The following is a 25279-nucleotide window of genomic DNA, read 5'->3' as shown; positions in this document are numbered from 1 at the left end:
ATCATGTACACTGTATCAAGGTTAAAACCTGAGATTGCAGTAGAAAAGAACACACTCTAAGTCCAGACTGTACTTGCCCAAGACACACCACAGGAAATGGTGCCCAACAACACAACACCATACATGTCAACCTCCACGGCTCCATGCCCTTACAAAATGTCGTATTTTCCCTTACAAAATAATCTTACACCATATTTTTTTTTCAAATGTGTTTATTTATGTAGTTTAACATGTTATAATGTACATGTGTTTCGTTATATATATTGTTCATTAACATTTTTTGTTAGATACTGAGTTGCTCGACATGAATGAGGTTTATTATGAAAAAAGGTTCAAAAATTAAGTAGCTTGGACGTTCACTGCAGAAGGAAAAAATACATGCAAATACTGTATAATTAGGTAGAATAATACATTTTCTTATTCAAATTATGAATTCATTTCCTGCATTCAATTATTGTAGGTAATATACTGATTAAAGGGATAACCACAAACCTGTCTTTTTTTATTTTCTCCTTTTATACTTCCTTTTTTCCTTAACTTCTTTATACAACAATAATGATCCGTAATACAATGCATCAAAGCAAGTAAACCGTTTGAGAGCCGGCTTTCTTTAATGAGTTGAGCCAAAAAAGCCGGTTCTATAAAAAGAGACGGACTTCCTTTCACTACATAACTACCACATGAAATCCGCGGCGGCAGACGCATGCGCACAGTAGCATCAAACCGCTCGCTTCGTTTGCAACGGGAAAAAAACGATACCGAGATAGAGAATACCGCGGCAAACTCGTTTGACTTGATTGATTTGCCTTTTCGTGATAGTCGGTGTATACCGGATGGTACCCATAATTGATACATTTGCGTTTTTCCGTACAGATTTTCTTGTCCGTCGTACACGTCTTAAAATGCATGATAAACGTACTTTGTACGGCAAAAAACGTACAGGTTGACAGGTATGCAACACGTAAATTAGGAATTATCATTGACGTGGAATAATTATCTATTTTCCGACAGCACGTGAAGGCAGCACAAGGACGTGGCTCCGTCACCGCTGATGCGTTCAAGTTGCGCAGCGGAAGTCTGAGAGTCCGACCAAACCAAGTTTTGGCGTCTCTGCATTGCAGCCGCTGGCTGCCGGAAGCCCACGCAACAATGGCGACTCCCAGTCCCGACAACAGCAACTCGTCCGGCTCCAGCAACAATTTCGGCATCGTGGGTTCGGCGTCGCACCACTTTCACCCCCAGAGCGGCGGCATGCAAGGTACGCACGCCGACGAACTCGTTCTCATTTCGGTTTCCAAGCTAGCAAATGTAGCATTGTAGCTCCCACAAGTAGGAACTGTTGTCAAACCACAGGGATTTACATCGGTTTTACCGGTCCCTTCTTTGTAAATACTAATCTTTTCTCATTGTGTTGGACATAAATTGCTTGGATACGTATAAAGTATACAATTAAATGATGTATAAAACTTAATCTCGAAATGTTTATACACCCTGCGTTGTTTTTATTCACAGTAACCAAACATTTAAAAAAGACATTATTTTATCTCGAAAGGTACAATTCACCATTTCCGCTAACGCCCTCTCTCGATTGTGCTAGCTTGCAGCGGGTCTGTAAGCGACTCCGTAGCTAGCAATGATGCAGCAGCCGGGCCCGAACACAATTGAAATCACGATCTGCGTTATTATCGAAAACCTAAGTCCTCAAAACCACACCGATATGTTAATACGGGATTGGCGTCACGGGAGGGACTTTCTGTTGATTTTAGCAGTCCGGAAAGCAGCAGGCCTGCAGTCCAAGTGGGTCTTCTCAAGCAGGCCACTGATTGGCTGAATACATTCTTATTAAGAATACAGTAGACCCCGGGATACGACTTAAAACCCTTCCGAGGTGGGCAATTGCTGTACAGCGGGGGGTAGAAATCTATGGGAGTTAGCTAAAGCGTTCCACCCGCCCTGTGCACCAGATAAAACACTATAATAGTGTACATTTTACCTCTGAAAAGTGATGGGTCCCGGGGACTCGCATGCTCAAAAATCTATGGGTCCCAACAGAGATCTATGGGTCCCCAAAATTTAGTGTGCTCCATGCCCTTACAAACTGTCGTATTTTCCCTTATAAAATACAAAAATATATATATATTTTTTTTTCAAACATGTTTATTTATGTAGTTTAACATGTTATATTGTACATGTGTTTCCTTATATCATATATATTGTTAATGAACATTTTGTTGTGAGACACTGAGTTGCTCGACATGAATGAGGTTTATCATAAAAAAAGTTCAAAAATGAAGCAGCTTGGACGTTCACTGTAGAAGGAAAAAATACATGCAAACATAATTAAGTAGAATTTTCTTATTCAAATTACGAATTCATTTTCTGCATTCAATTATTGTTGGTAATATACTGATTAAAAGGGATCACCACAAACCTGTCTTTTTTCATTTTCTCCTTTTATAGTTCCTTTTTTTCTTCACTTCTTTATACAACATCATAATTCGTAATATAATGCATCAAAGCAAGTGAGCCGTTTGCGAGCCGGCTCTTGAATGAGTTGAGCCGAAAAAGCCGGTTCTCTAAAAAGAGACGGACTTTCACTACACAACTGGAACTGGAGATCGGCGTGCAGACGAAAACTCGAACCGCGAGACCAAAACAACAATGGCGGATCTGCCTGACGAAAACTTTGGAGTGCGGTAAATCTGTGTTAAAAATGATAATGACAATTTCGTGTCAAAAAAGTTGCGTTCCGGGGACGCACGTTGATTTGACACGATGCGTCCCCAGCAAAAATAATGCGTCTAGGACGCAGGAACGCGGGCAAACGAGAACACTGCAATAACAAAATGATATACTGTATAGTAAGTACTATAAAGGAAAAAAAGATTTTATACATACATAAGCCGTACCTGACTATTAGCCTCATGTGCCCCCATAAAAACGTGAGATATTAAGAAAGAAAGATGGTACACTAGAACGAGTTTTAATAATTCACAGCCGCTGGACTTTTGATAAACAAAAATGTTTCTGTACGATGGTACCAGCAGGGTTGGGTAGGGTTACTTTAACTTGATTACTTTCAATTAGTTTTGGATTACTCCAATACCAAATATGCTAATAAAAGAAAGTAAATATGAATAAAATGATGACTCACAACACATGGTAAGCTTTCTCTCCTGGCTTTGATCTCTTTGATCTCCGGCAAAACTAACATCAAATGCAACAGAAACAAATCCAAACGGCTTGCCAACATCATTTTTGCCGTTCCATGTATTCCGTTACTCCCCAAGCCTGCACAAAATTCAGTAATTTTAGTCATATTTAGTTTCTTTTGTCTTTTATTAGCATATTTGGTATTGGAGTCATCCAAAAGTAATTGAAAGTAATCAAGTTAAAGTAACCCTAAACAACCCTGGTCACCAGTCACTAAAATACGTCATGTCACACATCATTGGAAAGCCTAAACTCTTGAGATTCAATAAATCAAAATAAACTCATCAGAGAAACATCGCAATCAGTCCGGAGCAAGACACCCAAATACTATAAACCCGAGGTAACTCACTTTTAGGTCCCCTGGCTGTCTTCAACTTCTTTGAACGTCCGCGAAAATGGCTTCCCTGCATCCAACAGTGTAAAATATTTACTCCAAAACACACAATAATGCCAACAGAGGAATAAGAAACCCCCTAAAATATTTCTGCTTCGTTGGACATTGCTTCTTGTTTCGCCACATTATTATTATTGTAAAATTGTTCCCAATATGCCAGTTAGCGCCCCCTGGCAAAGGGAGATTATAAACAAAACTGATTTAAAAACTTCCGCTTTCTTGGGTTCTCATACCCTTAGACTATTTCCTCGCTTTAATCCCCTCCTTATTTTCAATAACAGTCCCGATCTTCAATTGGCTATGGTCATGCAACTTAACACAAAGATCCATGTGCCTTCTTCGTATTTCCTGGTCACCGCAAGCTTTGTTTCCATGGTTATCATGTTTTTGCTCCTCCCTTTAGCATCACTACGATTATCGGGACCCACAGCGAAAAAAATTCAGTATTGTATCGGACTCACTCACAAATATTTGCGAAACACACAAGATTCTAAACTGAAACATTGATATCAATGACGATGAGGCCAATTGTAAGTCTGAAAGAAAGGATGGAGCATTGTGGGAGGGAGTTCAACCAATAGCCTATTGTCTTGTCCGTGATGCAAACTAGTACTACACCAGCATCTGAAGTAATGTTGACAATGATAGAAAGGTATCTTGTAATAAATTAGACCTGCCCATCAATAAACAGCATTGTTAATACTAATATATAACAACACAGTATAATTATGTGCATGATATTTCTCTGTGGCACCTTTTTGGTATCAAATGTTTGATTTAAACCCCACAGAGACCAACAGCTGCTGGAGATGTCAAAACGAAACAGGTATTCATATACATTTACCTTGCTCGGCTTAAGGATCCAAACTGTTTTGTACCTTTATGCATATTTCCGAAAGAAATGTGAAATTTTATGAGTGTAGTCAAACCTCAATTTGTACCAGATATAATTATTGTTGTCGAACAACAAACTTAGTACTCGAATTGAGGTGTGATTGAACTCTGTATGCGTGTCTTTAGCTAAGTTTCCTTTTCTAAATGACTATTTTAGTAGCGTTAATTGACATGACATAATGTAGTCCGCCATGTTTGTAGTTTTATGTGGTCTTGAAAAGTTCTGAAGGTAAAAGAGGCGTCTATTCCAAGTTGGACACGTCCGAATTCCCTTATTCTTTGAATACAGCATGATTCTGGCTATGTTTTGTTTACTTAATCAGCCATGTTTGTAGTTTACGCCGGCTTCAAATGCTCTGAGGTCAATTTTATGACTGATAGAATTCCCACACTCCTTGAATGCAGCATGTCATTGGCTAGGGTTTCCTAATTTAAATGAGGCAGAATTGTTAAATGCAGTTAATTGACTTAGATGGCACAAAGTGCTATGAAATTGTATCCATTTAACATGGTAAGCCATGTTTGTAGTTTTTTGTTGGCTTCAAACGGTCTGACGTAAAAACCGTGTCAATTCTAAATCGATACATTTTTGAATTCCTGTATTCCTTGAATGTGGCGTGACTTACAACATTTAAATGCCATTACAAGATACTGCTATTTTGCAACATTCATATTAGCTTTTTGAATACGTTTTGAAATCTCGGATTGTTTTTAGCTAACACTAGGGAACAAAAAGCACAATTATGACGTGTGTTCTTTTGATTCTGACTTCAGGATTTCAGATAAGCCTTTCTGGAGTTTCCCAAAGTAAGCAAATCATTTGCACGCTGCTCCAATAGGTGGTTTTCTTCATTTCTATCCTTTGGGCTTATTGGACACTTGATTGGCTGTCGCGGGATGGGTGAAGGGAAGCCACCTTTCCTTACTGTCTGAGCAGCCCTGTGTGTTGCTCTGGTGGATCAGGAGCTTTTCTAATATCACTGGTGTTACTAATATTCAAATCGCTTGATAAAAGTATGGGATATAATTCTTGATTTAAAAATTTCATGTGAGGAAGGTTTGAAAATTCATTGATATAAACTGCCCCCGAGTTAAAGCCAGCTTCGAACGGCTCGCCTCACTTTAGTAGTAACGTAAGCACAACCTCGTTCTTTCTGAAGTTTTTGAGGTTTTATATTTTGGTTTCGGCAAAAAAATTAAATTCCACTTTTGGTCATTTTTGGCTGAAAAGGTGTAGTTGCCATAAGTCTGGTGCATGCCTACGCTTTGCAGTTGTGACAAATTTGTGTGTGTTGGGAAAACCTGTATTTTGTTGCCTGGGTACTTTGAAATACTCCTTTGAATTACTGACTTCTCCGGATTCCTTTTATCAGTATTCATGTCAAACGTGAAGGGGACGGAGACCATTTAATATCAGCATGATTTTGATTTATGAATTGGCAGTCCTGGCTCTTGTCCTGAATCTAATAATCCCATTCAAGTGTTAACATAGTTTCTGTATATTTGCATAATTTAGCCTGTTTTGCCGTGCATCTCACAAAACGTGCATGTCATAGCAAACTGGACCAGTCTGTTTTTTAAAATCTTTTTCTATTCCGCCAGGTAAACGTAAAGCGCTAAAGCTGAATTTTGCCAGCCCGCCGGTCAAGCCGGCATCCCGCCTGCCGCTCCACCCGGCTCCCCCGTCCTTCCAGAACCCCCACATGTGAGTTGGGAGTCCAGATCTCACTTAATATGTCTGGTATTTATCAATCTCTGCTCTTTCAACCATGAAACTCTGTTTTGACATAACGCTCGTTCCCCCAGTTCAGTTACTGTTAATTAAACAAAATAACCTGTATTTATAAATAGTTACCATTTTACCATCAAATTAAGTTATAACCTGTATATTACTGTTACAAAATCAAATAAAAGAATACATAGTCATTAAAGTGTAATTTTCCCTTCTTTTTATATTAAAATACAATATTAGCCTATTTTTTCTAACCTTCTTGCTTGGATAATACAAATTAAATGTCGTTTTTTTTTTGTTTTTTTTTTTTTTATTTTCTAATTCATTTGTTTCTAATTCAACCACCACAACCATATATGATTAGAAATATATACATTATATCCATGTGTTCAAATTTAAATACAAAAAAGCATTACTGGCGAAATACAGGGATGAAGAAAATGGGATATGAGGGAGATTGGAAATAATGCGTTTAAAACTATGGTTAACTCGTTGTTATTGTTGCTATTATTATATCAGAACTGTTATTATAAATATTATGTTTATTTTTATTGTTATTATCATTGGTGCCGCAGTGACATTTGGTAACTAGGAGCATTATGCCGTTGAGGGAAGGGTATTACGAAGATTAGTGTATAAAATATGTGATTATTGTAATTATTATAATTATTGATATCTGACCTATGTAATAAGTATAGCCATGAGATTTTGTTATATTAGACACAAGAGGAAAGGAGGATTTGTAAAATGTATTTAATAGGGAAGATAAAGGGGTAGGGAAAATAAGCATCTGCTTCTGACTACCCCTTTTCGAACATGTTCCGTGACATTATTTTGTTGGCGACTCATTGTTTTTGTCCTATTTTTATTTGAATGTTCGAAACAAAAGTTTTCATTCAAAATCACTACTTGTTTATGATACTATCCCCTTCTCGTGGTCTTTTAGTATGTTTTGATCTGCTAGCTGCTAATGCTAGAGTAACAGCTAACAGCTGGAAATGCACATGGTATTGTTAGCAAACTGTATAAACGTGTCTTAAAGTTATTTCTTTTTGCAGTTGTGAACAATCTATTGCCTCTGACTTGAGCAGTTAATAGGCTAACTGCAAGCTAAATGCTTACAGTTTCACCCTCCTTTTATTTTGTTACTTTGCTGCTAACACTTGAGAAGGCGTGAAACGCTAGCTCCAGGCACTGCTTGGATAGATTTTAAACTTTTTTGCATTTTTGAACAATTTTTACTGCGTCTGACTTGAGCAGCTTGGAGTTTAGCGACTAGCGGCTAGCTAAATGCTTACAGTCTAATGATCCTCTGTTTTCCATACTACCTCCTGATCATGTTCTTCCTGTATGCATTAAGCTGCTAGCCACTAAAGCTAGCGATTCTGCTAAATTTCAGCAAAAGGCCATGCATATTTTGTCGTCAATTGTTTTTAATATCAATTAAACAAGATAGTTAGTGTCTGACAGGATTAATTTTGCGTTTAGTTGCTAGTTTTTAGCTAAATGCTTCCAGTTTCCCCCCTATTTAGCTGCTAGTGCGTATCCGGTCACAGGGCTCCTCCGGAAAAGTCTTAAAAGGCATTGAATTCATTATTCTAGAAATAAGGCCTTAATAAAGTCTTAAACATGTGAACACGTTAATAAGATTTATACTTTATTTGAACGAAGGAGATTTAGATTTTTTGATAATTTACAGATTTACTGGCACCATGGAGTGACCACATTAACAGAACTATTAAAACGGTGATGTGGTTTCACTCTGGCCTTTCGGAGCTTATTTAGGTCTTAGGTCTACCCACAATGCACAGCGATTTCGGATAGAAGCGTTTAATTTGGACCTTGGGAAAATGAAAAGGGTTTCAATCAATGTTCCCGCTAAACTGCGTGTGTGCGCAATTGCGCACTACCCAGAGCTTTTCCGCGCTCAAGAAAATCTAGCCAGTTCACAAAAATGAGGGCTCAAAATTGCTAATTAAGAAGCGAATTAAGTCAAAGTTACAGTGCATGAGGGTAAAAATACACGGGTTCCCCTGACGCTGTGTTTTAAATGCGGTATTTTGAAGTCAAGGTCAAAGTAGAATAAAGTTGAGTAAAGTCAGTAGAGTTTTTCGAGAACCGGCTTCTTCGGCTCAGCTCACTAAAAGGAACCGGCTCTTTTGGGTCCTAAACGGCTCTTCAGGTTGTTTTTGCTTCTTTAATCCCAACATGACCAAATATTATGTAAAATTATGCACAAAATGACTTAAAGGAAGGGGGAATGGAACAAAAAAGAAAAAAATACCAAAATGAAAAAGTAGTGTAAAGCTGAGAAAAAAAGAAACCAAAGGAAGAGAAAAAAAGGAAAAATTCAGAAAAAAGCCAGAAAGAAACAAAGGAAAAAAGTAAATAGAGGACAAAAAGAAAAAAGTAACAGCTAGGAAAAAATAAACACAATGAGAAGTTTTTTAAATAAATTTTTAAAAAAGTAGAAAAAAAACAGAAAAAGAATAAAAAGTTTGTGTTGCATTCAAATAATTTCCAATTATATCAAGTGAATTTTGTTGCCAACATTGTACTTCCACTAAAAAATGTAATTAAATACAGTTCTGTATCTTGCAACCGACTAAATAACACCCCAAAAATGTTAGTATTATGCAACAAAAGATATCAGTGGAAAAAAAATGGAAATCTTGTGAAAGAATTGTAAAAACAAACGTTTGTAGGCCCTTCAACCTTTGCAATTGTACATTAGTCAATTCATTCAAAAGTGAAAAATAATTTAGCATTGCCGGAAACTCAGCAAAATGTAAGTTGATGTCAAGTTTTGGACATGTTTGATAATGATATAGTTGCCACACTTGGGATTGCCGTCGCTCACTGTTGTTTCAAGAGTTGCTCACCGACTTTGTGCGAACGCTCAGACCCGTGGAAAATTACAGGGAACATTGCTTTCAATTGTGTTGGGTGACCTGGATTTCTATTCGATTTTTCTAAAGTCTTGAATCGAACCCTGTGTAACCGCGTCCGACCTATTTTGCGGTTCCAGAGAGCGTCTGAGAACACACAGCATCGAATCGTCAGGGAAACTGAAGATTTCCCCCGAGCAGCACTGCGACTTCACTGCGGAAGATTTGCGGGACCTCGGCGAGATCGGTCGGGGGGCTTACGGTTCAGTCAGCAAAATGGTTCACAAACCCACGGGCCAAATCATGGCGGTCAAGGTGAGGACTGCATCCGTTTCCGCGCCCCGACGTCGGAATGTGGCCGATTCTGCGGAACGACTGTTCTTTTTTGCCGTTTTCCCGATTTAGAGGATTCGTTCGACCGTGGACGAAAAGGAGCAGAAGCAGCTCTTGATGGACCTCGACGTGGTGATGAGGAGTAGCGACTGTCCTTATATTGTGCAGTTCTACGGGGCACTTTTCAGAGAGGTACAAGAACGATGTTGGCTCCCCTTGGCAAAAAACCTAGTCTTTTAAGTCTTTTATTTCTGCTTTCTGCAATCTATTGTGCTTAGCAGGGGTCACCAACCTTTCTAAAGCTGAGAGCTCCTTTTTTAAAAAAAATTATTTTTTTGTTACTGATTAGCATGAAAGGCTAACAGTTTCAGATGCATTTCTAAAATGCCTCATGTTATTACTGTGTCGTTACTATGTTATTATCAGATTACCAGTTTGTAATTATTAGAAGGGTTACATAGGCTCAGTTCGCCACCAAAACATCTGCCTTGTATATGGATAAGAGGCTAATTTATAAGTATTTTAGAAGAACCCATAACGTATTTAAAGGTACATTTGACCACTAGATGGCACTGTATTGCCTTATGCCAGGGGTGTCAAACTCGTTTTAGCTGGGGGCCACAAATGCTATAAAAAATCTCACGGGGGCCGGACTAGTAAGTTTAAGAGAAAGAGAGGGAGGGAAAGAGAGAGCGATAAACAGATAGAGAGACTGAGTAACAGTGAGAGAAAAAGAGAGAGCAGAATAGAGATATGAATGGAGAAGGGGGAAATGAATATAGAGAGAAAACGAAAGTGAAAAAAGAGAAAGATAAAAAGCGTTAGAAGTCAAACGACAGAAACAAAAATTGTCAGCAGGAGAAAGAGACAAAGTGAGGTGGGGGAGAGAGGTAGGGAGAGGTCGAAAAAGGGAAAGAAATAGAAAGAGAGCAAGACAGAAAAAAAAGAGTTAGAGAGTGGGACAGAAATAGAGAAAATAGAAAAAGAGGGAGAAAGAAAAAGAGGGAGGAATAATTAAAAAAGAAGTGAGTCAGAGAGAAATGGAGAAATACTATTACAATTGTTTTGCAAGTGTTAACTAGCGTTGGTGACATCCGGTGGAAATATTTAAAACTGCAGCTCATTTTCCTCTTGCGCTTCTCTCACTGTTGTCTTGCGGGCCGGATTTAAACCATTGGTGGGCCTGATCTGGCCCGCGGGCCGCCTGTTTAACACATGTCCCTTATGCGAACAAAAATCAGTGCCAAATGAGCACAACATAGCAGCAAGATGCTAGACAAATAGTATGGATGCTATGTAAAACAGACCCAAATTTCTCAACCTCTGACTATAAAGTTTAACAAAGGCATGATAGTTCATGTATTTTTGCCTATTATTCAAATCAATGTTTTTATTTGGCTGAATGAAGGGGTTTTGGACCACTAGGAGGCACTATTACACACTCTATTAAAGACACTTTTCCTAGAAAATCACAATGACCTGTGAGCTATTTTCAGAACCAGTCCGCGGACTACTCTGCTTTTTTTAGGGAGCACCATGTTTTTCGGATCCTGCTGTATTGCAATGGAAACATAACAAAATACCGATCATCGCCACTAGATGGCAGTATTTAAGGATGAATTCAATTGTCTGGTTATTGATATAAACGCAGTGAACATTGTTTGCAACGAGATTAGGCGTGGCACTCCAGGATAAACGCGTAATAAAGAATTAAAAGTGGAAAATATGGTGAAAGAATGTTGGGGTAATCGGGAAAACGTATTTTTTATAAAGATTATTTGTGTGTGTTTCAGGGGGACTGTTGGATTTGCATGGAGCTCATGTCTACCTCATTAGACAAGTTTTATAAATATGTATATTGTGCATTCGATGACGTCATTCCAGAGGAAATATTAGGCAAAATAACTTTAGCGGTGAGTAGAACCTAAATCTTTTTGATGTCCCATCACTCATCGTTTAAAATTGAAATTTTGCTGTCTTTCCTCCCCCCTTCTCTTAATATTTTTTTCAATAACAGACCGTGAAAGCACTGAACCACTTAAAGGAAAACTTGAAAATAATTCATAGAGGTGAGATGTTGCATTCTTATAGAAGCCCTCAAAAAACAAGATTGTACATACAGTGAAGAAAATACATCTTTGAACACTGCTATTTTGATATTTCTCCCACTTAAAAATCATGGAGGGGTCTGAAATTTTCATCGTAGGGTCAGCATGTCCCTTGTGAGAGAGATAAACTAAAAAGAAAAATCCAGAAATCACAATGTACATTTATTTGTGGGATACAGCTGCAAATAAGTATTTGAACATCTGTGTATCATCGAGAATTCTGACCCTGAAAGACATGCTCGTCCGGCCATTAGAAGTCCACCTGCACTCCATGTATCATCCCTAATCAGATGCACTCGTTTGAGGTCGTTCGCTGCACAAAGACACCTGTCCACCCCATACAATCAGTAAGACTTTAACATGGTAAAGAGCTTTCCAAAGACACCAGAGACAACATTGTGCACCTCCACAAGGCTGGAAAGGGCTACAGAGAAAGTTTTGTTGTAAGATGAGACCAAAATAAAAGGTTTTGGTCATAGGAAGAAGAATGAAAAGTGCAATCCGAGGAACACCATCCCGACTGTGAAGCATGGGGTGGTAGCATCATGCTTTGGGGGTGTTTTTCTGCACATGGGACAGGACGAGTGCACTGCATTAAAGAGAGGATGACTGGTGCTGTGTATTGTGAGATTTTGGGGAAACAAGCTCCTCAGTCGGAGTATTGAAGACTGGTCGTGGCTGGGTGTTCCAACACGACAACGACCTAAAGCACGCAACCAGGAAAACCAAAGAGTGGCTCCGTAAGAAGCATATCAAGGTTCTAGCATGGCCCAGCCAGTCTCCAGACCTGAACCCAATCGCAAATCTTTGGAGGGAGCTCAAAATCCGTCTTTCTCAGGGACCGCCCAGAAACCTGGCTGATCTAGTTAAGATCCATGTGGAGGAGTGGGCCAAGATCCCTCCTGCAGTGTGTTCAAACCTCGTGAAAGACTACAGGAAACGTTTGACCTCTGTAATAGCAAAAAAGGCGACTGTACCAAAAATTAACATTCATTTTCTCAGGTGTTCAAATACTTATTTGCAGCTTTATCACACAAATAAATAAAAAAGTGCCGCATTGAGATTTCTGGATTTTTCTTCTTAGTTTATCTCTCTCACAGTGGACATGCACCTACGATGAATTTTTCAGACCCCTCCATAATTTCTAAGTGGGAGGAATAGCAAATTAGCAGGGTGTTCAAATACTCAACCGTATTAGTAACATCAAAATGTGAAATTTACAATGTAGAAAAAATGTAAAATAAGGATAATGTCAAATGTGCACGGAGAACTTGATAAGCCTAACATTTTTACCCAATCTACCACTGAATTTGGTGTGTAGCCGTGATACAGGAATTGATTTTTGTTTTTTACGTGACTTTGTCCCATTTGCAGACATCAAACCTTCTAACATTCTCATGGACCGAAGGGGTAACATCAAGCTGTGTGATTTCGGCATCAGCGGCCAGCTGGTGGACTCGATAGCCAAAACCAGAGATGCTGGCTGCAGGCCCTACATGGCAGTAAGTCTGAAAATGAAATCATTTTAGGCATTAAATTACATAAAATTGATATTTTATTTCTTTCGTGCTTTTTTTTACTATGCATATCAAAGTGCTGGGAAAAACATGGTTAAGGCATAAATCAAACATGTAAGAAACAATTTGTATAGCTAGGTCATACTTTTGATCATTTCAAGGATTTCTGGGGATTTATTTTCCTTTTTCTTATTTAACTTAAAGAAAAATCATCAACCAAATGTGCAGAACCATTGAATCGTTTTTTTTTTTTCAAAATATATATATAATTTTTTGTTTTAAAAATATACGTTTTATAATTCTTAAGTATACTTTTTATTATATTTTTAAAATATTTTTTAGAAAAATAGTTTTTAATACTAGCAAAATTGTAATATAATACTTATTATAAAAACATTTTTGATAAAACAAAACGCTTGTTTCCAAATACTTTTTCTTACTATGAAAAATATAATACATATGAATGGGTGGAAAAATATAAATGTATATTTATAAAATATAAGTGAATTTCATCCTCTCTTTAATGCAGTGCACTCGTCTTGTCCTATGTGCAGAAAAATGCCCCGCTTTGTGGAATTATGGCCAAAAAGTTCTATTTTGGTCTCATCTGACCACAAAACTTTCTCCCATGACTCCTCTGTATTATCCAAAGGGTCATATGCAAACTTAAGACGGGCTTTGACATGTGCTGGTGTAAGCAGGGGAACCTTTCGTGCCATGCATGATTCGAAACCATGACGTCTTAGTGTCTTACCTACAGTAACCTTGGAAATTGTGGTCCCAGCGCTTTTCAGGTCATTGACCAACTCCTGTCTTGTAGTTCTGGACTGATTCCTCTGCTTTCTTGGAATCATTGAGACCCCACGAGGTGATATTTTGCATGGGGCTCCACTCTGATAGAAATTGACAGTCATGTTTAGCTTCCATTTTCTAACGATTGCTCCAACAGTGGACCCTTTTTACCAAGCTGCTTGGCAATTGCTCTGTAGCCCTCTCCAGCCTTGTGGAAGTGTACAATTTTGTCTCTTGTGTCTTTGGACAGCTCTTTGGTCTTCGCCATGTTGCAAATTAAAGTCTTACTGATTGTATGGGGTAGACAGGTGTCTTTATGCAGCAAACCAGCTCAAAAAGGTGCATCTGATTCAGGATGATACATGGAATGTAGGTGAACTAATAGGTCTTTCAGGGTAAGAATTCTAGACGATAAACAGGTGTTCACACAAATAAATGGTAAAAAAATCATGCATTGTGATTTCTGGATTTTTCTTTTTAGTTTATCTCTCACAGTGGAGAAATAGCAAAATAGCAAGGTGTTCGAATACCTATTTTCTTCACTGTATTTTAAATCTAAAATGTTTTACATTTCGATTTGGATGACAAATCCAGACAATTTTGTGGTAATCAACAATAGAATAAAAACAAAAAGTCCAATGATATTTTCTGCACAAACATAAAATCAGACCATGCGCCGACTTGAATAAAGAGAAAGGCAAATCTGCTTTACAGCCCGAACGAATCGACCCGAGCGCCTCCAGGCAAGGTTACGACGTCCGTTCGGACGTGTGGAGCTTGGGAATCACATTGGTAAGACCTTCCCGCCCGCTTCTCGGAAAGCGACACAAGCTTTAACAACGCGCTTCGCCTTTTCTCTGCAGTATGAGCTAGCCACCGGACGTTTCCCGTACCCAAAGTGGAACAGTGTCTTTGATCAGTTGACTCAGGTGGTCAAAGGCGAGCCCCCGCAGCTCAGCAATTCCGAGGACAGGCAGTTCTCTCCCAAGTTCATCAATTTTGTCAATTTATGGTAAGAAAGATGAATTCAGGTACTGACGTCTGCCACCAGAGGGCGCTTGAGTCAAACTTTAGCTGCTGTTTCAGCTCAACTAATCGAGCATAAGGATATTAAATGTAAATGGTTTGCATGTATATAGCACTTTTCAAGTCAATGAAGACCTCCCAAAGCACTTTACAATGGGCTTCACACTTACCCATTCACACACACTCCCATACCGATAGCAGCAGCCTCCATCACAGAAGGAAAACAGCACAAAATATGCAGGCCCACTAATTAGTACTATAACAGAACAAAACATGAAATTTGACAACACAAGAAAAACCTTCCCATGCACAGAAAGAGCATCAAGGTGACAAAATATCTCTAACTGAACCAAACATGAAACTAAGTCACCACAGGATATGTTGGTACACTAGCTCGCTCTGAATGGACAAAATATGAAAGGAGGACAACGCAGATATGTACTTGTACAGTACAAATATAACGGTGGAACTGTCAGGTTTAACCCAACAGATGTAAACAAAACCTATATACAAAAAAGACACAGAGAACGTGAGTTTAAACTTACTTGCAAGGAGTAATGGCCATAGTCTACATAATGCAGACTTCTGGACACTCTAAAAAATTCTTATGCTTCTTGCCTTTTTATTGTGTTCGGAAGGCCCTAATTTACATAAGGTCTCTTCTGCTAAAGGAAGGGGGAGTGACAAAACAAACAGTTAACATGTTTTCGTATAAACAGGTCTTATCTATAGTAAACGAAACTAGGTGAGCCTGCGGTCAGAGAGGTCCCTTATCTCGCCGCAGATAAGGTGTCATCCTGTTTCCTCCTTCAAACACAAGCAAGAAAGGCACACAGTATGCAAAGAAAATAATGCAACAGTAGAATAACATATTTACAGTTTAAATCCATCAGGAACACTAGTTTTAACCGGACAAAACACGAAAGTAGAAGTCACAAAAGATGTTCCCACATGTTGACGGAGCAATGAAAGAGCCATGACAAACAAATGCTTTAAACGAACAAAACATGAGAGTTTTGATGTTGAGACCATGAATTATATTGCTGGAACACTGACCAATCTTAAAAAAAACAACAAAAAAAACATGAGAGGAGAATACACAGGATATGTTATCAAGAAATACTACTTTTAACTAAAACTGAAAAAAAACATGAACAGCGACAATGCAGGATATGCTGGAACCCAAAATAGCTCTAACAGAACAAAACGTGAGAGTTTTGATGTTGAGACTATGAATTATATTGCTGGAACAATAAAAAAAAACATGAGAGGAGAATACATAGGATATGTTAGAAATAAATACTACCTTTTAACTAAAACTGAAAAAAAAACATGAACAGAGACAATGCAGGATATGCTGGAACCCAAAATAGCTCTAACAGAACAAAACATGAAAGGAAAAAAACACAAAAACATTCCTACACTGGCACAGAACAGCTAGAGTGCAATACCAACGTGAAATATAATGCTAAAACACCTACTAGTCACATTGTTGGATTATCGTTTATATACAGGTTTTATAAGTCATACCTAAGACTTATAACATTGGTAAAATGGTGGCGCCCTCTGTTGGCTGCGGCTGCATCGGCTCGCTACAACGGGTCAGGTGTATCGACATTTCGTTCTGTGTACATTGTTACAAAGAATGACAATACAAAGGAAATTATTATTATTATTATTATTATTATAAGGCCAGTAATTTGTATGTACCCTTAGAGCTCCTTGTGTCCTTTTTCCATTTCCTATTACCGTATTTGTTGGTGTATAACCCTCATTATAATGCTAAGGAGAAGAAAAAAACAAAGGGTCGATTACATTTCTTAACAGTAGATAGCGAAAATGCCCAGCTCGATCTCTGCTGCCTGTTCAGTCAATTGGCGCGTTTGAGAAGGACCACAACTCATTTTATTGTGAGTTTGTTGGTTTTATTTCCTTTCTCCGAACATGGGTCCCAAGAAAGTTAGTGATGAGATGAAGGAAAAGTGAAATATGGTGACAACAACAACAATCTGGAAGGTTTGGTTTAGAAATGTTATATATTAAGCTTTTTACCTGTTAGTCTTTATTAACCACATAATGTTTAGATACATGCTTTATAAATACTTGGAATTTTAGTATATGGCTATTTTAAAGCGATTTTAGGGGGTTGCTTATATGCGATGTAGGCTTATATGCGAGTACATATGGTATTTCCAGTCGTTTTGGCATGCTTGTTATTCCGTTTTTCAAAAGAGGGTGAATATATTCGACTATCTCTGCTTTAAGCTGCACAATCCTTTCACTGGATACATTTAGAGGAGAGGAATCGTCAATACGATTGAATGGTTGAGACTACCGTATTTTCCGCACTATAGGGCGCACCGGGTTATAGGGCGCACCCCCAAAAAATAGTTTTTGGTCCTATATCTTCCATAGATAAGGCGCACCGGATTATAAGGCGCTACAATGGGAACGTCGACAAAACAGTCAGATGATTCAGTCCAACTGATTACCCCCTTAACATTCCCAAAGCTTGCAAAGAAGCAAATACGTGTCGTAGACACGTGCGGATGCGGTGTCCGTACGATGTCACTTAAATGCGTCATTTCAAATATCATTCGGAAGGTTAAAGTCTTGGGATTCAAGAAATGCCAAACATTTCTATGTTTCTATTTTCTTTTTCACTCGCAACTTTACTGTGCATATGACAATAAACACTTGGAATTGAGTTTAATTCACTCAACTCATCACATCAACATCAAGATCGTTCTAAAACAAGATACCGGGAAAACATAAAGCCGCATAACTCACCTAAGTTCTCACGTTCAATAATGATACGCAATCATGGTCTTCTTACAACCGTTAGTGAAGTAAATCCAGGAGAGTAAATTATTTGCAAATACAGACTGATAAAACATGTTTCTCTATGGTGTACTTTAGCAAGCTTGCTAAGCTTGCTACGCCATTGCTAAACTCGGCCAATTGCAAGATTTGTTTTGGTCATCTAGCCTATTGGAGGCTCTGAATAATTTCAGCCAATAGCGATCGGTTTGGTTTGGCCATCTATCCAATCCGAGGCTCCGAATAACTTCAGCCAATAGTGATCGATTCAAATGATGATTGACACATTGGTTAGCCAATGAAACGCCGGTATATAAATCCCAGCATACACCGCGGACTTGCTACGCCATTGTTAAACTCGGCCGATTGGAGGGTTTGTTTTGGGCATCTAGCCAATCCGAGGCTCCGAATAACTTCAGCCGATGTGATCGATTCAAATGATGATTGACACATTGGTTAGCCAATGAAACGCCGGTATATATATCCCAGCATACACCGCGGACTTGCTACGCCATTGTTAAACTCGGCCGATTGGAGGGTTTGTTTTGGGCATCTAGCCAATCCGAGGCTCCGAATAACTTCAGCCAATAGTGATCGATTCAAATGATAATTGACACATTGGTTAGCCAATAAAACGCCGGTATATAAATCCCAGCATACACCGCGGAGGACTTCGCGCTCGGGGGAGAATCTAGTCGGCGGCTGTTGAGTAAGTTGCGAGACCTTGCGAATTTAATATTGAGCCATATATAAGGCGCACTGTGTTATAAGGCGCATGGTCAGCTTTTGAAAAAAATTAAGACTTTTAGGTGCGCCTTATAGTGCGGAAAATACGGTAAATGCACTAGACTTCCATTGGTATAGATGACATACAAAAAGGCATTGGATTTTTTGATCTCCTTATCAACCGAGTTTTATTCACAGTAGCAGGTACGAATGTTAGATAATGGAAAACAACTCTTTGTGTATTGGATGATGTGGACTCTGAAGGACGGTAAACCAAGACATCGTTAATTTTATGTTTGTATTGCATTGATTAGTTTATGTCAACGACAAATGGCCGCAACATAGTCAACCTACTTTCTACCTTGCAATACTTAGTTTGAGCAGAGAGAAAGTGAAACAAAAAGTTATACCGTTTTTTAAAAAACCAAAACTTAGGGGTGTTATACACAAATAGATATGATCATTATTGCTTTAAATGAATTCTGTTGCATTTTGGGAAGTAAATGACTCCACCTTGAATTTCTTTTTTCTCGTATGACTAAAATGCTTATTTTTATCCCCTCTAGCTTAACAAAGGACGAATCCAAAAGGCCAAAGTATCGGGAGTTGCTGGTGAGTGTCTCTTTAAATTGCGTAAGTTGAATATGTTCAAGTTGCTTCAGTGCTATATTTCGTATGGAATGTATGTTTTAGGTTTATTTACGTATGTTTAAGGCTTGTATAAGTAACCTGTATTGTTTTGTACTAAAAAATAAAAATGTAATAAAATAATATGCTTTATAACGTTAAGTTTAACTTACTTTTGGAAGATAAGCTTCAAGAGTTAGGCGACTTCCTCCTCCGGGGTAGAAAGTGGCTGAAAAAAAGCGATCCAACCATTTTCTCAACCGCATCAAGCTTTCTTATTCCACTTTCATTTCATAAGAAACGGCTCGCCTCTTCTTTTCACTTTACACACACCATATTAAACGATAAAACTGTCAGTTCTTAGCGCGCTGGAGATACAGTATAGCATGTTTACACACAAACTAGGAAAGGGAAGCTGGATTTCTTCTTCGGGGTGGATGCTGGGTGAGCTCTCACTGCGCCACACGCTGGTAGTGGCGGAAATAAGTACTACAGTAATGTCCTGTACTGGGAAAAAGGTGCACAATACAAAATCTATCTTACAGTAATGTCCAAGTATTTTTTGATATCCCCCAGAAAATGTTCGTATCTACCGTTTTTCATAACTCGAATGTTCGTAAGTAGGGGAGCGTCTGTATTTACGATTGTCTTTGTTTCCATGGCAAAGTTTACTTTGGAGTTTTTTTCAGTAGGCAACTCACCCAAGCTGCCCTCTAGTGGCCGTTTGATTTATACTCAATTTTGGAGTTATTCTAAAAGAAAAAAAGCGATCCAACCATTTTCTCAACCGCATCAAGCTTTCTTATTCCACTCATTTCTCAAGAAACGGGTCGCCTCTTCTTTACACTTTACACCAACCATATCAAATGGATGCAGGAGATAGTAAACAATAAAAATTTCAAAGTTCTTAGCGCGCTGGAGATACAGTATAGCATGTTTACACACAAACTAGGAAGAGGAGGCCGGATTTCTTCTTCGGGGTGGATGCTGGCTGAGCTCTCGCAGCGCCACACGCCGGTGGTGGCGGAAAGAAGCACTACAGTTATGCCCTAGGGGAGCGTCTGTATGATTGTCTTTGTTTTCATGGCAAAGTTTACTTCAGATTTTTTCAGTAGGTAACTCACCCAAGCTGCCCTCTAGTGGCCGTTTGATTTATACTCAATTTTGGAGTTACTCTAAAAGATCTCATTTTTACTTTTTGGTTTGGGAGGGAGGATTTTTCTAGCTAAAATAGTTCTTGAACTAGTCCTTGGTTTCAATCCAAACCTTCTTTCGAAATATTGAAAAATTGGACCGGTACCTAAACTGGTATCGGTATGTACCGGTACTCGCCAGAAATCGCAGTGACGTTTGTTCCATTTGGGCAGAAACACGCCTTCATCGTCATGTACGAAGAACGTTTTGTGGACGTGGCCAGCTACGTTTGTCGCATCCTGGATCAGATCCCCGCCTCCCCCATCTCGCCCATGTACGTGGACTGAGTGAAGGATTTCCGGGGGCTGTATCGGGGGGGTCGTCTCCCCCACCATACGGGTGAGGATCGGCCGACCTTCCGGACTTTTTTCACACCCCTCGATCACACATTTAGTCTCGTTCCAAAGAAGAGAGCCACACGAGTAGTGCGACACCTCGTTTCACGTATCACACACACAAAAACAATACCAAATAAAAATAGTCACCTTTGTGAGCTGTACGTACGCATTAGTGTAAAAAATCCGCTAGATCGATAAGTATGCAAAAAGGCACGAATTCTGGGTTTGGTTTCCCGGATTTGCGGCCCTCTTCAATGCGAAATCTGTGCAGTTGTCGCGTTCCAGTCAAGGATATAAGTGTTTCTTTTCCTAGCGGATGAATTAAGAACATTCAATATTTATGCCCCCCAGAACTACCTTTTACAGGGTTCGTACGAGTGCTTGAAATCCTTGAAAATGCTTGAATTTTAATTCAAGGATTGAAAAGTGCTTGAATTATGGGGGAAGTGCTTGTGAATGCTTAAAATTGCTGCTCAAGTCTGCCTAAAAATGACGCTGACAATGCTCGCTGGGTGGTAGAGAAGCCAGAAATGTTACTCAAGTAAAAGTACTGTTACTTCAGAATGATATGACTCGAGTAGAAGTATAAAGTAGTCATCCAAATTACTTGAGTAAAAGTAAAAAAGTATTTGTGATAAAACTACTCAAGTACTGAGTAACGGTAACAACGTCTTATTGATTTTTCTTTTTGTCGAAAACCATTAAATCAGATCATAGAATATTTTAAGTCTAATCAACAATAAATTCATCAAATGAATGCCTTTAGCCAGACAGACTCATATTTTAAGTAACTGTTTTAATGTAGCCTAATGTCGCAGAGTAAGAGTACAGTCGAGTGTCAAGTCAAGTCATGTTTACTAACCACCTCTGCTGGTGGCTTCCCTCGTGATTAACGGCAGTAGGCATTAGTTTGTACGGCATCGTCACACGAAGCGTCATTGCCTCCTACGAGTCTGGGCATGCTACACCTAAGCGACACTATGCAATTTGTACACGTGCAAGAATTACAAATCAATTATGGACATTTATTTTGGGCTAGGGAAAAAATTAGGGTAGCGTTCCCTTGAGGGGAATTCGAATGCCAAGAACTTCCTGCAACTGAAAATGTAAGCTAGTTATATTATATATAGATAAACTCCATTTACTCAAGATCTAAAAATCACGACCCGATAAATCCCCACGCAAGATGTAAAACACAATATGTCAATCGAAGCTATATCTGCGGTTTCACACCGGACTTCTTCTTTGAATGGTCCTTGAGAAATTGGAAAATTGGCTTTGAAAGTCCTTGAATTCGAACAGTTTTTGCACAAAATATGAACTCTTATCTCCAGGACGTGAACACAACGACTGCGCACAAATCGGCCGCTTTGCCTGACGTAAAGTGACGTAATGTATATGTGTATGTATATAGGACATCTAATCTGCTGTTCTCGGCAGGTTTTGCAGGGGGGGGCGTTGAGGCCAGTACCAAATAAATCTACGTGATGGGGAGGAGAATGGGTTTAAAACAAATTCAAAAAATTGAATTTCCTTTACGCCTCACTGCATCATGTCGTCGCACTGTAAAATACCGTGAAGTTTCCACAAATTCCACAAGGATGTACCACTCTAAAAGTGCCCAAAGTTGATTTATTAATCAAACAAATGTACCCCAAATATATTGACGTTATTAAAATGTGTGTGTTGAAAATATGAAATCAGATTAAATCACTTCATAAATCCTACTGGACTGTTTCGAGAAATTGGAATATAGTGCTATGGTTCCTTATTTTCTGTAATTGAAAAAACAAGTCTTGTATTGTGTTAATATTGGAGACTATGGGAAAAAAACTCAAATATTTCATCTAAAAAATTAGAATATTGTGAAAAGTATGAGTAAAATGACAACATTTTATATGTGCGATTTGGTATTTCAGAGGTTTTCATGGTGCGGGAAAGTATTTCTTTACGAATATAGACTACATTGTATGATTGAGAATAGTCAATATTATACATTCTTCCATCCATCCATTATCTGCACCACTTATCCTCAGTAGGGTCACGGGGGTGCTGGAGCCAATCCCAGCTATATTCGGGTAGCGGGCAGGGGACACCCTGAACTGGTTGCCAGCCAGTCTCAGGGCACACAGAGACAGACAACTCACTCGCCTCGGGACAATTTGGACTGGGCCAATTAACCTTAAATGCATGTTTATGGGTATTTGGGAGGAAACCCACACAGGCACGGGGAGAACATGCAAACTTCGATCCCATGAACTCAGATGCGCCAACCACTTATCCACCTTGCCGCATGTTATTCACATACATCATGTAAATTATGGGCCAACTTAAAAAAATCATATCGGAAGAAACGTACGAGAACATGCACACGGGGAGACGGCGGTAGCTGGACTTGAACCCTGAACCTCTGCACTGTGGGGCTTCGCGTTAACCACCCAACCAACGTGCTGCCATTATAAAATATACGACTAAGCTGTGAGCAATAATTTGCCGTAATAAAATAATAAAAGGCTTACATTATTCCAGTTAATCCAGAATTTAAGGCATTTCTTTGAATTGCATTATAGAACATAAAGAACTTTATTGCAATATTCTTATTTTCTGATACAGTCCCGTATACTTCTTTAATGAATACTAGTGATTTAAGTATATATAGAATACATATGAGAACACCAATTGGATAATTAAATAAGTGTCACTGTTTATTGAATAAAATTTAGAGTGAAATCAGTTTTTATAAAACTATATAAACATTATATATATATATATATATATATATATATATATATATATATATATATATATTATTGTCGTCGAGTGCAAACATTTTCAATATTTTTTCCTCCAAGGATTTGAAAGAAAAAAACTCGATTTCCCTGAAAAATATACGATTTATTCCTATTTTTTAACCATGAAAGCAAGGACACATTTAATTAGTTATAGATTTTTAAATTTCATTGAACTTTTTAATAATCCACTGAGGGACAATTTAGATAATTAACAAAGGAAAATGAATTTTGCAAATTTATTGAAAACAAATGAATGTATATCACTGTATAATATATATACTATAGCATTGATTCTAATTGAAACAAATTGAAAATTGTAACCATAAAAAATAGGGACATGTAGATTTACTCAGTAAATATTTCATTCATGAATCACTTCACAACACGTTGAATTATAAGAGATTCATTTATTTGATTAAGGTCAATTATCGGATATTTAATACAGTGGAACCTCGGTTCTCGACCATAATCCGTTACATTTCTTTGTACGATCACCGAAGTCGTTTTTTCCCATTAAAAGTAATGTAAAATCGTTTTAATCCTTTCCAACACCCTAAATGTTTACCACGAAAGTAAACATGAAGCTAACCCAGGCTAATCGTACGTTCGCATTAGCGTAATCTTCCGTATGAAAGATTCCGCTGACATGAACGTGTAAAAATAAAAAAATCAGGTCGTTTACACGTCATTTAGCACCCGGGTCTCCACAACAAGTGGTGAGCGGTTAAAGGATAAAGAAAAGAATTATAAATAGGATTTCTTACCGGTCGGCAGAAGCCATGCTGTATTCCTGAAAGAAGGGAAACTCGCACACCTTCTTCATATTTTGCTATTATTTCTTTCTTAAATGCAATAGTTGTACGCACTACTCCTCTTTTTTCACCTGTAGCAACTTTGCTGCCTGCACCGACCTTCTTCCGAGGCATAATTAGGAGTTAAAACCCTCCTTTCACCGCTTTTGAAAAACGAAAGCGGAGAAGGAGTGCGCGTTGCCGTGACAACCGTTCTTCACGAGGGGTGGGGGCAATCTACACTCGTACGCCGCTCAGCATCGCCCCTAGCGTACCGGCGTTCGAACTCCAATTTTTTTGAACAAAAAGCGAAGCAAGAATTTCTCCATTTTTGGTCGAGAACCGATTCGTTCGAACTGAGAGGCGTTCGAAAACCGAGGTTCCACTGTAGTATTTTTTCATTGAATTTTGGGCACTTTTTGGTGGGCTGGGGTGAGGTATGACAAAGGACATCAGTACTACTGCTAAAGAACGACCCCTCGTTTTATTTTTCACAATAGTACGAAAAAGTATCCGAACCTTCGGAATAAACAATTGTTGGTTTTAACAACCAAACTTTTACAAGTTTGCATGCAAACAATGACCGAAGGGGGAGGAATAAGTAACGGAACCCTCTGCCTCAGAGACTCCGATCAATTGAAACCAATTTCCATCAAACAATCCAAGTCAGGCGTGTAGCCAATCACCGACGAGCTAACCCCGGTTTCAAAATGGCCGCTCAACGGGATTTCTCAGAAGACTCGAATCTTCTTCGCGGGAATTTTTCTTCACTGTCTGTCTGCAAGTTTAACGCACAAATGATGCAACGCTACCAAAAAAAATCAAATGTAATGTCTATTCCTCACCTGCGGGGGGGGTACGTCGCAGATCATGTTGTATAAATCGCAATCTACAAGAATGTTCATATTAGAATATAAAGTAATATTAAGGACAATTCATATTATATTGTATGTACATGGAGGGTTACCAATAAAGTTCCTGTGGAAAAGACTGGAATGTTTTTTTTCTTTTTATGACATAAAGACGAAAACAACGTTTTCTTTGCTGTGAATTTATTGAGCAATGTTCTGTTGTGCACAGGAATGTAGGAAATG

At 38.6% G+C, this 25279-nt stretch overlaps 1 protein-coding gene across 3 annotated transcripts; it reads left to right on the top strand.

Moving 5' to 3' along the window:
- The first annotated feature begins 1034 nt into the window (after positions 1–1034).
- map2k4b (mitogen-activated protein kinase kinase 4b) lies at positions 1035–23295 on the top strand. Of its 3 annotated transcripts, XM_088323193.1 has the most exons (13): positions 1035–1258; positions 4398–4433; positions 5276–5308; positions 6104–6206; positions 9262–9436; positions 9527–9646; positions 11248–11367; positions 11472–11523; positions 12937–13064; positions 14586–14663; positions 14735–14883; positions 19010–19055; positions 20438–23295. In XM_088323193.1, exons 1-13 carry the CDS (start codon positions 1150–1152, stop codon positions 20549–20551), a joined length of 1263 nt encoding a protein of 420 aa, XP_088179319.1. In that variant the 5' UTR covers positions 1035–1149; the 3' UTR covers positions 20552–23295. The 3 variants fall into 3 exon arrangements, with proteins under 3 accessions (XP_088179319.1, XP_088179321.1, XP_088179320.1); XM_088323194.1 differs by lacking the exon at positions 5276–5308 and having other exon boundaries at positions 1037–1258; XM_088323195.1 differs by lacking the exons at positions 4398–4433; positions 5276–5308 and having other exon boundaries at positions 1036–1258.
- Positions 23296–25279: the final 1984 nt, after the last annotated feature.

The sequence above is a fragment of the Urocampus carinirostris genome, chromosome 19 (genome assembly GCF_059441175.1).
Source record: "Urocampus carinirostris isolate Australia breed hairy pipefish chromosome 19, RoL_Ucar_1.0, whole genome shotgun sequence".
Taxonomy (NCBI): domain Eukaryota; kingdom Metazoa; phylum Chordata; class Actinopteri; order Syngnathiformes; family Syngnathidae; genus Urocampus; species Urocampus carinirostris.
This window is presented reverse-complemented; position numbering and strand designations above follow the sequence as displayed.